A 12,998-nucleotide genomic window follows, 5' to 3' on the forward strand; every position below is an offset into this window, starting at 1 on the left:
CCAAGAGCCAATTTGAGCGTTTGGATTATGAATAGTGCAGCCCTCATAAAAGAACGCAAAGACGACCTCACAAGAGCTACACGTGGTGTTATCAAGAAAAGTCAAAAATGCATTGAAGATGGAAGGGGAATTTTTGAAAATCAACTCTGAACATCCTCATTTGCCTTTGCTTTGAGTTTGTTAGCGTTACGTACTAACAGCTGTATCTCTGTACTCAATAAAAAGTGGACACATTTATATGAAATTTTTTTATGCAATTCGTCTGTACTTCCACCTGCTAAAATATATACTATTCCTCCTGAAACACTCTGTAGATGCAGATATGTGCGGTGTCTGTTCTTTCGGACATGTCCAAAAGAACAGACACCGCACATATCTGCATCTACAGAGTGTTTCAGGAGGAATAGTATATATTTTAGCAGGTGGAAGTACAGGCGAATTGCATAAAAAAATTTCATATAAATGTGTCCACTTTTTATTGAGTACAGAGATACAGCTGTTAGTACGTAACGCTAACAAACTCAAAGCAAAGGCAAATGTGCGGTGTCTGTTCTTTTGGACATGTCCGAAAGAAAGGACACCACGAATCCGAGTTCGAACCTGATCAGGCACAAATTTTCATATGCCGCCGTAGCTGTATTTTAACGCCCTGTGACAGCCTGGACATTCATCGATATTTAATCGATTAACAAGACTGTCTATTACAATCCGTAGTGTCTGTTCTTTCGGACATGCCCGCACACACACACACACACACACACACACACACACACACACACACACACACAATCTTAAGTGCTATTCGGAAAATGTTTGGCAACTCAATGACAGTGAATGTCTGGAGTTGCATTAACCTACTCATTTCACTAGATACAGTAGTAATGTTCTGAACAATTACTGTTTAATAAGTGACAGCAACAGTGTCTCTCATCGTTTACTTTGCGAGAAACTTGCTTCTTTCTGTCCTAGCCTATACTACAGCAATGAGTGAATGCTCAAATTCTTGTTACCTCACTGGATGTGCCACTACAACTGTAGTCAAAGATTCAAATCCCGCTGGGAAAGTATATTTCAAGTCAAATGGTTTTGCTCCTCCTCTATTGTCATTGAAAACTATCACAACGAAATTAAGTACAGGTATCCTACGAAACCCTTGAGTTCATACTGCGGTGCTGTGCAGATGATAAAAGTAATTTTTCACAAGTATCAGATGACAGATGGGGCTTGTCAGATTCCACTATTATGACTGCATTATTAATTGCTGGTTCGCAAACGCTTTTATCTCGCTTATTGTAATTGTTTTTTGACTGTCAGAGCTGGAAGAATAGAAACATCAGGTTTTCGCCATACGGAGTATTCGAATTCACCTTAAGTCTTCACGTTTCGAGCAACGACAGAATATCCGTGAGAAAAGCTGACAAGAAGTCAGGTTATGCCTGTCTTCTGGCGGGTGTGCCAATGACAGTGATCTCAATAACAATATTGAATAGCAAAGATACGTTGCCAAATCAACCACTGGAGAAGCTCCAAAATTGTGAATCGCATCTGGTGAATACGCTTTCAAGGTTTTGGTCCACTTAAGACAGTAAAACACAAATAATTGTCGCAGTTATTAATTTATGACGTTTCATTTGCACTCAGTGCATCGATTTATTACAAGTAATTACACTCTATCCCCTAAACTTAGTTACAGAAATCTGAAAAAGACGCATCGACATATAATAAGGATATTCTGGCCCTTGCCACCCACAACTTTGAGACGAAGCTATAGTCACTTCCAAGGTCGCTCACAGAAGACACCAGCTGGTATCCTTCCTGGCATTATAGCTGAAACTTGGCAACAGCGCAGAATATGTTTGGCAACTCTGTGACCGACGAGTTACTTCCTTGATGGCACAGAACTATCCTGCTAAATTCACTTAGTATTATCGAGTCATTTCAACTCAATAATGTGAGTGGTTTCCTCTTGAGGTGTGATATAAGGTTTCAGTTAATGCTTTTGAGTCCACCAAAGGCGTTTCACACGAGAAATACAACTACTCTCGTCTCTTATGTTGTGATTTATGCGTCATAGCGACTACTGGAAGTCACAAATGCTGTATGTCTTCTCGCCAGCACAGTAACTCAGCGTGTTCGGTCAGAGGGTTAGCTGCCCTCTGTAATAAAAGAACTGAGTTAATGGATCAACGACAAACTGAAACGGGTGTCTTGCGACGTCCGCCCCGAGCAGATACAACGAACAAAAACGAACAAATTGAGATTAAAAAAAGAGGGTTAGCTACCCTTTGCAATAAAAAAACTGAGGGAACGGATCAACGAACAAAATGAACGGGTGTCATCAGACGTCCGTCCTGAACAAATTAAACGAACAATACAGAACAAAGTGAAAGTAAAAAAAAAAGAGGGAACGCGCGTGCCTTAACTTCTGAGGTCATCAATCACCTAGAACTTAGAACTACTTAAACCTAACTAACCTAAGGACACCACACACATGCATGCCTGAGGCAGGATTCTAACCTGCGACCGTAGCGGTCACGCAGTTCCGGACTGTAGCTCGGGCATGGATGTGTGTGGTGTCCTTAGGTTAGTTAGGTTTAAGTAGTTCTAAGTTCTAGGCGACTGATGATCTCAGGAGTTAAGTCGCATAGTGCTCAGAGCCATTTGAACCACTTTGAAGCGCCTAGAACCGCTCGGCCACACCGGCCGGCCCCACGGCCGGCCCATAACAGTGGCGCCCACAATTGCCAACAATTGGCAACAGTGGTTGCCAACAATTGAGACACCTTTCGGTTGCAGTGTAAGAAAATCAACCGACAAAACTACATTACACGTGCTACTGCATCATAACGCACCCTGTTGATTTGAGGAACAAAACTATCCAGGAGATTGATAGGGGAAGTCATCTCTCAGGCACTTGTATTGATAGGGAAGTCATCTCTCAGACACTTGTCCCTCTGATCGTATACTCGTAAAATTTTACCTTTCCCGCTCTTGATCGATCAACCATTAAGGCAATTCATTTCTATACGAACATGCTCTTCAAAGTACACTGGTTTAATGACATCGTTAGAACCAGTACGTCCTTAGGTTAGTTAGGTTTAAGTAGTTCTAAGTTCTAGGGGACTGATGACCTCAGATGTTAAGTCCCATAATGCTCAGAGCCATTTGAACCAGATGCAGTCAACAAATATTCGATTCCTCATGGCATTCATTTCATTTGAGATTTAAGAAGAGGTAAAGCGGGATATTACTTTCGTTAACACGAAAGATATGCCGTACATATGGATAACGAGGAAGTCTGCGTCTTCACACGGTTCCTCCTTGAAATCTGTATGCTCTATTATACACGAAGTAGCCTGATCATTGTCTCCGTAATGTTACGCTTTTGTTTGGCCCTTAAATGATGAACAGATTCCAAATGCATGTCTCTGCATGAAAGTAGTTGTTCGAACCCTTCCTGCGTTGTTTTTTGTGTTTCTTTGCTTGGAATTCATGGAGCAGACCACTGTTCCTCCCCCCTCGAGGGTTAGGTCTCAAAACTAAACCGTTTTTTATCCACTGGCCTAATTTATTCAGACAGCATCAGCACAAGACTATCAAACAAAGCCTTCCATTTACAGCTGCAACACTATAACCAGCAGCTGACCCAAGGGTAATCCACGGTCATGGTCCGAAATTAGCAGCTCTCTGGTACTGTGGCAAAATCCGTGCATCATTTTCGATTCCGCAGCACCAGTTTATCTGGTAACAATGTGTTCAATCAACAGGAATAGTTGCAGAGTTGTGCCAGCATATCTGTCCTCCCATTGTCAACTTTATGTATCTAACTTCTCCTGTAGCATTGATCACTAGGTGCCGAAGTAAATGCATGTATTCTGCATGACGTAACATTCAGTATTCCCTTCTTTAATAGCCACTCTTCGTGTGCATCGATACCAAATAGGGATGTGAAAACTCTTGCGAGTGAGAGAATGACAATAATAATCGTAACAAGAACAAGCAAATAATGAATGAAGTTTATTGCAATGCAGAACGAGAATGGCTGCGAAAATAAAAATCTATAAAAATAGGTTGATCGTTGAGTTGGCACAATGCAAACATCTTAGCATTTTGTTACTGAATTTAGTTCTGGATGTTTGCAGAGTAAAAGGGAAATTCGTTACTTCTCGCTAGTGTAATATAATGTGAACCAGCAACTACCCTTTCCTTGGAACACGACTCAAGCAGGTCTTCATGTAGCTACCATAAATTTGCGATGTAGATGGCACATGAACGTGACGACTATCCAGATGACTTGTCAATATAAGAAGGCAATATTATGGGAATTTAGCATGGTCCCTCGGCAGCAATACTGAAAGAGAGTAAATGACCACAGGCGTGCCAAACACTTTCAAAACGTCTGCCAAGTACCAAAAACAGTAGCAATATGAAGAAAGCATTGGACAGATCAGAATGGCCTCACTGCTCTCCACAGTCTGATTCTGTGAGCCCTAGTGGAGCTGCGCTGCCAGACGCAAACCCGGTAGCACATTATACCACTGAAATCTACGAATGAATTGTGTACTTATGCTGATCAGATTCAATGAAATTTGTTGTACATGACAACAATATCAGGTGTTATTATGGATAGTAGTCCAACACATCGAACTCATATGGTGGATTCACAAAGAAAAATGTAAGGTGAGACTACTAAAGAAGAAAGGAAACAATGGCAAAATGCACTGATGTGCATTTTCATCTTTATAGCTGCCGTAGTTAACACATCAATATTAACCTCGTTTATTGCTTCAGTAACTGTTGCCGTCTTGTTTGGCACCGAGATGATGTAAACAACACAAATTCGTGTCACTGACAGTTAATTTTAGTCTCTTCAGGTACTTAGTCTTGTTTTGTTGTTGATGCAAATTGGTGTTCGCAAAGAGTACTACTGTCGCAAATCCTGAAAGGTTTCCAGAACACATATTATACGGAGTGTTAAGAATAGTCTCTTAGTTGTGTACTTTAGAATAGCTTTTGTCCGAGCGGTTCTAGGCGCTACAGTCTGGAACCGCGCGACCATTACGGTCGCAGGTTCGAATCCTGCCTCTGGCATGGATGTGTGTGATGTCCTTAGGTTAGTTAGGTTTAAGTAGTTCTAAGTTCTAGGCGACTGATGACCTCAGCAACTTAGTCCCATAGTGCTCAGAGCCATTTGAACCAATATCACTTGCCGCACGGGGTGGTTGCGGAGTCCGGGGCGCCGTGTCACAGATTTAGCGGCCGCTTCCGCTGGAGGTTCTAGTTAAACATGGCTCTGAGTACTATCGGACTTAACTTATGAGGTCATCAGTCCCCTAGATCTTAGAACTACTTAAACCTAACTAACCTAAGGACATCACACACACCCATGCCCGAGGCAGGATTCGAACCTGCGACCGTAGCAGTAGCGCGGCTCCGGACTGGAGCGCCTAGAACCGCACGGCCACCGCGGCCGGCTCAAGTTCTTCGTTGATCTGTTCACTCAGTTATTTTTATTGCAGAGGGTAGCGAACCCTCTGACCGAACACGCTGAGCTACCATGCCGGCATCGCGTAAACAGTCTGTGGTTTCTGTACCATGGGACAAGACTTCCTCCAGGAAGTGCCGATTCTACAGTGTTGCCAGATTGTGCACATAGCCGGACTTAAGTAACTGTATTAGCGACTTGGTCAGTTTATTTTTCCCATGTTGCGATCGGCGAGGACTTAGCCTGTCCAGCGGCCGGCCGCCAGTCGGGTTTTATATCAAAGACTGTACAAAGCGAAAAAATAATACTTCAAACAACAAGACAGGGCCACAGAGAGCGTCTCTTGCGATTTACAATATAGTCCGCAGGATACGATCATCCTCTACAGTACAGCTGATGAAACCTTAAACTGACCTCTGCAGTGGATCGAAAACTGTATATTTAACAGGATCGTCCCACACCAATAGCAGCAGCAGTTTGACGGGTAAATTTGGTGACGGATGGGCTGCTCCGTTTGGAATGCTATTCTGGGAAGCATTGTGACATTTCTCTCTCTGTGCTGGACCCTCACCACAGATATGCGTCATCGCGCCAGCATCGGTGCCTAACCCTCATTACCCCAATACTTACAATATTGCAGTGCCTGTGTTATTCCAAATATAATGCAAAGTTCCTTTGGACATGCATGCATGTCAAAAGGAATGTTGCATCGTATTCAGAATAATACAGGCACTACAATATCGTATAGACAGAAATGTGTGCTAAGGACTTGAAGCCATTTAGCAGTATGTAGGTTTTCTAAATTTAGGCCGAACTTTAACTGAAATAGGAAGAAAACATGGCTCAGTGGACAATGAAAACCACATTCCGGTGGTACGTAACGTCGTGCAAAGAAAGCTTAGTATGAAAGAAAAGCTTGTTCTTCCCTGCATGTACTTTTTAGATTAACATAATATGAAGAACAATCTTTGTGTTTGCTAAAATGCATTTGAGGAATTGAGAATAAAAAGTATTTTAGCCACTGAGAATAAATTCAGCGAACCTGCAATACACGTCTTGGAAAAAAAAGTTAAATTTTGTGTAGCTGGCGTCAATATGGCTGAAATTAAATGAACTAGACGACCAAAACTTTACTTTAGGTGGCGTTGCAGTATAATAGATATCTCCAGGTTCTTAGGTGCAAAGGATCTCGACTTTCAGAGATGGTTCTACTTACTATAGAAAACATGTATCAGAGGTGACCTGACGATGGTTCGAATTGAGAGTAGCCACTACTATTTCGGAAGAGGGTGAAGTTGCAGAGAGAACCGTTAATATCGGAATAAATAAATAAACCCGCCGCAAAGGAAGAGAAAGCAAACAAAATCCACCATTTCCTGGCATACAACGACCAAAAATGGATATACACTTCGTTGAGCTTCGTTTGCTGATACTCGACGAAAAAAAAAAAAAAACTTTTCATCGACTTACAAACCGTACTCATAACACTACCATTAAACCGTACAGAATAAACTGCTACGTAACGTAGCACAGCGGGAAGACAGGTAGGAAAGCAAGACTCTTTAGCCTGCTTGGGTTGGGCACAGCTTGGCTTGGAAGGGAGTAGAGCAGTCCGTCCGTTCTGTTGATAACGTGCGGCAGCTTGCGTGTCGGCTAAGAGGCAAGCACGGGCAGGTTAAATCTGTACGCCTCTGGTCTAGGTGATAGCAGCGTCACCTGCCGAGTAATGACTGCTAGTCAGACATACGCACGGTGCATATAGTATTATTTAGTGAGCGTGTTGTCCTTGTGTGGAATGGGTAAGGCGCGCGATCTATCTGAGTTTGAACGAGGACAGATTGTGATCGCCCGGAGTCTCGGCACGAGCATTTCGGAAACTGCACGACTTGTCGGATCTTCGAGGAGTGCTGTGGTGAGTATCTTCAACATGTCGCGAAACCGAGGTGAAACCACGTTCAGACGTCGTGGGATTGGGCCCCCTCTTTACAGATGTCGGACGTCTTAGGCTAGGCTCAAACTGAGACGCGTATAACACGTGTGAAGTGACACGATTTTGCCGCGCGACGCGCGCGTTCGACACGTGTCGCGTGGTCCTGCTCTTATTGAGATGCGTATGACGAGTGCGTCCTTTATAGTCGGTGTGACACGCGCATGCAAGACGCCGGACACTGGCCTACTGCTTCCCAAACAGACGATGAGTGATTCGCGAGTAAGAGAGATGTTATTGTTCAGTGCTGTTTTTCTGGGGGAACGCTGGGGGATGCGTACCCCTAAGCTTTTTCGTCGACAAAGTAATTTTTTTACAATGCTGGTTGGTCCTCCACTAATGTTGTTCCAGCCCATGGACTATGTACGTTATTGGTTCATGAAAGGCAGACATCTTGCTACTGATAGCAAGAGTAAAGTAAGAAGGCGTGAAGACTACAGCAGCCATAAACTATAGTCAGTTTGGAAAGTGTTGTAATGCTATTAATGTAAGTTACACTGTAGTTTTATAGTTAAATAAATTTTCAGCTGTATTAAAAACTGGGTCAGTTGAAGCACGGGATACCACCCATCATCTACGCCATTTCAGGAGCCAAACAAGGTTAAAAAAGATTTTTGTAGTGTAGTTCCTATTGTTGTTGATGATATGTGTGGATGGTTTTTGTTTTATTGTGTCTTTTAGCGGTGTTTTAAAGGTTAAAATATGTGTTCGGTAATATTTCCTTGTATTGTTTTGTATGTCGGAGGGTTGGTTGGACTCACCTGTTTCATTTGAGGTGTATAAGAGGTCAGTTGAAGTGTACAATACCATTTGATTTTATTGTTCAGGGGTTGATGGGAATCACATGCTTCATTTGAGGTGATATAAACTGAAGTGTTCGATACCACATTCTCTTGTATGTTTGGGTGTTTCTCATTATCATCTGCTTCATCTGAGCTGTAAAGTCAACTCAAGAGTCCGATACCATTTCTTTTGTAGTTCGACATGTTAATGATTTCATGGCTAAATGCTGACAGGTGGTATCCCATCCTTCAGTTATAAGTAATTTCACTGCATTATATCCAATGTCGTAGTACCCTCAACCTTTTTTTTAGAAAAAAAGCACTGTTATTGTGAGACTTGAGTTCCAAATCAGATTCGGATACTAACGCTGAAGAGCAAGTGTTGCTTTATTTATTAATAAATAAAAAATCAAATCCACAAATAAATAAATTTTGTATGAAAGGAAAACGTGCGGACAATTTCAAACTACGACCAAAATGAGTGGCACTGATCTCACGAATTATTTTAGAATAACCAGAAAGCAGTTTTCTGAAGTACATGGAATAGTAAAGCACGCCATTGACTCAATTGGATGTAATGGACAGAAGCCGATTGCTACTGAACAAAAACTGGCAGTATTTTTGATGTAAATGATGAACGCTGACATTAATTTTTTTATGCAAGGGATTATAAAATGTTGCACCCTTGTGTCTAGGCATTTTATTTTTCAGCCCCCTGACACAGAACCGATGGGTGTTATATGAGTTTGAACCCGTGTGTGTGTGTGTGTGTGTGTGTGTGTGTGTGTGTGTGTGTGTGTGTGTGTGTGGAGTTTTTATGCTTGAAAGTTGGTTTAATCAGGAGTGTTCTTAGCTATGCTTAATGAAAATACGCTCAGCCGGTTTTTGACCAGCTACATAAACTAACAATGTTTTTGCCAACAGTAGGGTCTCTAACTATACGTTGCCTAAACTATATCATCTACATCAAGGTACATAGTACCAGATTGTAGAACTCAAACAGTCTAAATAAAAGTCGTCGAGAGCATACGTTTATGTTCCACGGTTGAAATGCAATGGCCATTTTTGTCTTACGAAGCTGCCTCGTACAGTATCATATAACACAAAAATGGCGAGTGTGACTGTTGTAAAAGATAAAAATATGCTTTTTTATACTGTTTAGTAGCTCTTTTTTGAGGTCTACAAATCAGTACTGAATCAAGTTCTGTTGCTCTTATGGTTTAGTCGGCGTACTGCAAAAGAGCACATTGATGGCAGAATTTTTTCGGACTTGCACTTTTATCGCAACTGCTTCCTCATTGCGATATCTAAATTATCAAACTGTGTACTAGAACTTAGCCACATATATATCTACGAATCAGAATAAGAAAAATGTAAACTTAATAAGTGGTTCTTAAATATTGAAGTATTAAAAATCCTTTTGTTTTTCTTTGCAATTCTGCCAAAGCCGATTAGTCGTGGGCACCAAGAAATAACTTTATTTTGTTAACGAATTGTAATACCCTGTACACTTTTGACGTAACTTAATGCAATAGAAGCTATGTCGTAAGCGAATCTCATCTTGACAAAAAAAACGATCCTGCTAGCTGGAGTGGTTTTTTTAATTTTTGACCAAATTACCCTTGTTAGTGTTTTATTGCAGTAATACATGTTCATAAACAAAGAATGTTAGTTTACAATTAATGAAAATCCGCATCGGTGCGACGAAAACTGTTCAGAAAAGAAAACGAACAATATACAAAATGCTAATATAAAAAAGAATTAAAATATTAAGCAAACATAATTATGATGGTCCCTTCAGATTTCTTGAAAACGGTGAACAAAATCAGTGAGATTAGACAAACCGGATTCAGTTGTGTCGACTTTCAAATGTTCCATCTGTTGCTGTTCTGAATAGTGAGACGCTGTCTGTGGGTCAGAATCTGTCGATATATATGACGAAGGAGGATGAGAAAAAGGTGCTGTATTGTTTGACGCTGAATCATTTGAAGAAGATGACATCGAATGTGTCTGGCTCTTTACGTTCATTATTTCTTCTTCCGCAAGTGAGAAAGCCTGGAAAAGTTGACCTCTGATTCTGCGCTGGTAACTATGGGGCATGTTTTTAGTCAGTTGACACATAGATATGAAAAAATTGTAAAGAGGGTCATCTTTGATATAGTTTGACTCCAATGCTCTTCTTTCTTGTGCCCTTTGTCGTACTCTGTCCTCACGCTGTTGCATCGATTGTTTTAGCAAAATTACAATGTCTTACTGTTTTCTTTTTCTTGATTGATTTCTTTGAACAACTGGAGTTGAAGTAGCGGTGTGATGTGTTATGCACTCTATTCCTAAGCTCCTAGATACATCGTTGCTTTCGTCGTTATTAATATCTTGACTTTGCTCATTCTCCTCATTGTCGAGTGAGTTGTTATCTTCTAATTCCTCGGTTTCCAGTGTATCACTTCTCGCTGATGTTTTAGTTGTAGCTTGTAAGCTGTGATTGCTGTCATCACGTAGATTACTATCACGTGGACCAGCTGACATAAAAAGTTCAAGAAATGACATCTGGTTTTGATATCTCCATGACTTGATATTCTCAGCAGCAGCTCCATTTTCATAATTTCAGCTGTCGTCGCCGTGTATCTCGATAGCTGCCTGTCAGCTTAAGCCACAAGGTTTTTGTCTCTTCCCCTGCAATAATTAACAACGTATAATTCATAAGGAATTAATGTTGTTCCATATAGACAAACTAAAAGTAAGCAATATTAACCTAGAGTGTTTCGGATAAAGACATATTTGCAATCTATTTTTATCGTTCCACATTAACAATATAATTTCGTTTTGTTTCAGATATTTAGCCTCCGGTGACAGCTACAAAAGTATTGCGTACAACTATCTCTTGGGAGATCGAACTGTATCTAATATTGTAAAAGAAGTAGCTATCGCTGTATGGAAAGAAATGTAACCAAAGTGTTGTGGATTGGCAGGAGCCAACCCACGGAGTTTGGAGGAAGCCGAAAGGCACGCGTTTTAGCTCACGCAGGCTGGCGTGAGGTCTGGAACAGGACAAGGAAGTTAGACTAGAAAAAAAGGATGTAGCTGGTGGAATACTTAACTTTAATCCATTAATGTTGAACGTAGCTCTTGTCTGTACATTCTTTACAATATCAATAGGTCGTAGCAAATGACGTAGCTGAAGGCTATGCTAACTATCGTCTCGGCAAATGAGAGCGTATTTTGTCAGTGAACCATCGCTAGCAAAGTCGGCTGTACAACTGGGGCGAGTGCTAGGAAGTGTCTCTAGACCTGCCGTGTGGCGGCGCTCGGTCTGCAATCACTGATAGTGGCGACACGCGGGTCCGACGTATACTACAGGACCGCGGCCGATTTAAAGGCTACCACCTAGCAAGTGTGGTGTCTGGCGGAGACACCACACAAAGTATTTAGCAGAACCTACAACACAGACATGGAAATCAGTCGCTTCACGGTTTGAACATAGATGGCAGTTCCCACATTGCGTTGGTGCAGTCGATGGAAAACATGTTATTATTAAAAAAAGCGGATCATTGTACTTTAATTATAAACATACGTGCTCCATTGTTTTGATGGCGACAGTTGACGCAGATCACAAATTTATCACCGTTGATGTTGGCGCAATGGCACGATTCAGCGATGGACATGTATTTGCTAGCTGTGTGTTGGCCAATAAAATGAGGAAAAACACGTTATTACTTCCCACTCCTGAACTAATACCTACAATTGCTGATCCAATGCCGTATGTGTTTGTGGGAGACGAAGCTTTCCCATTATCGGAAAATATTATGAGACCATATCCAAGGAGACGGGTTACAGACAATTACGAACATCAGATCTTCAATGCCAGACTTTCTCGAGCACGACAAACTGTGGAATGTGCTTTCAGTGTATTATCTTCACGTTTCCGTGTGTTCAGGAAACCACTCGAAACCAAAGTCGACACAGTGAAAGATGCTGTGAAAGCAGCCTACGTTCTGCACAACTATTTACGATCTTCAGTAGGAGTTGCACATGATTTAAATGACATCGAACCGTTGCCATCAATTCAGTTGCTTCGTGTGCAAGGGAATAGGAGGAGGACTTCATCAGCTGCCTTCAAAATCAGGAAAAATTTCACTGAATATTTCAACACTTGCGGAGCAGTTCCATGGCAACATCAGTCAGTTTTGCTTGGTAATTATTGACAATTTAGCAACTTCCAATTATTGTACCATAATTGTGCTCCACTGGTTATGTGCTCAAGCGAAATACACATTAGTGATATGTATTAACTATAACACTGTGAAATAAATATTGCAGTACTTACCGTCTTTCAAATTCAAATCCTTTGCTATATCACTCCAAATCCGGTTCTTGAGTTTGACCTTCATGTAGTCTACGTGTTTTGTGTCATACAGCTCTCTGTGTTCCCTCACTGCCTCTATAAATTTTTCTTCTGCCATTGTGAGAAGTAAACTATTCTTCCACTGCACAACGTCCACTGCACAACGCCCACTGTACAGCAGAATAGCCTGTGTACTGTCAGTAGCTGTGAATAATGCACGCGACAAGAATGCAGAAGCTAGCCAGGTGTGCCTTGTGGAAGAGCTCACGTCGTTCGAAAAACATTGTAATGAATGTTGTCTGTCGTTGTCTGCAATACTTTTCAATAAATTGAATGTATCAAATCGCCACACTTTTTCAAATGTGCTCATACTTTTGGAATAACACCGACCGCATATACATT

The 12,998-nt window shown here is 41.4% G+C and overlaps 1 protein-coding gene across 1 annotated transcript; it reads right to left on the minus strand.

Annotated features, from left to right (window-relative positions):
• Positions 1–7,138: 7,138 nt before the first annotated feature.
• LOC124556017 lies at positions 7,139–12,714 on the minus strand. Its single transcript, XM_047130055.1, has 4 exons — positions 12,579–12,714; positions 10,601–10,773; positions 10,277–10,468; positions 7,139–7,201 (listed from the first exon to the last, which is right to left on the minus strand). Exons 1-4 carry the CDS (start codon positions 12,712–12,714, stop codon positions 7,139–7,141), a joined length of 564 nt encoding a protein of 187 aa, XP_046986011.1.
• Positions 12,715–12,998: the final 284 nt, after the last annotated feature.

The sequence above is a fragment of the Schistocerca americana genome, chromosome X (genome assembly GCF_021461395.2).
Source record: "Schistocerca americana isolate TAMUIC-IGC-003095 chromosome X, iqSchAmer2.1, whole genome shotgun sequence".
In the NCBI taxonomy this organism is placed as follows: domain Eukaryota; kingdom Metazoa; phylum Arthropoda; class Insecta; order Orthoptera; family Acrididae; genus Schistocerca; species Schistocerca americana.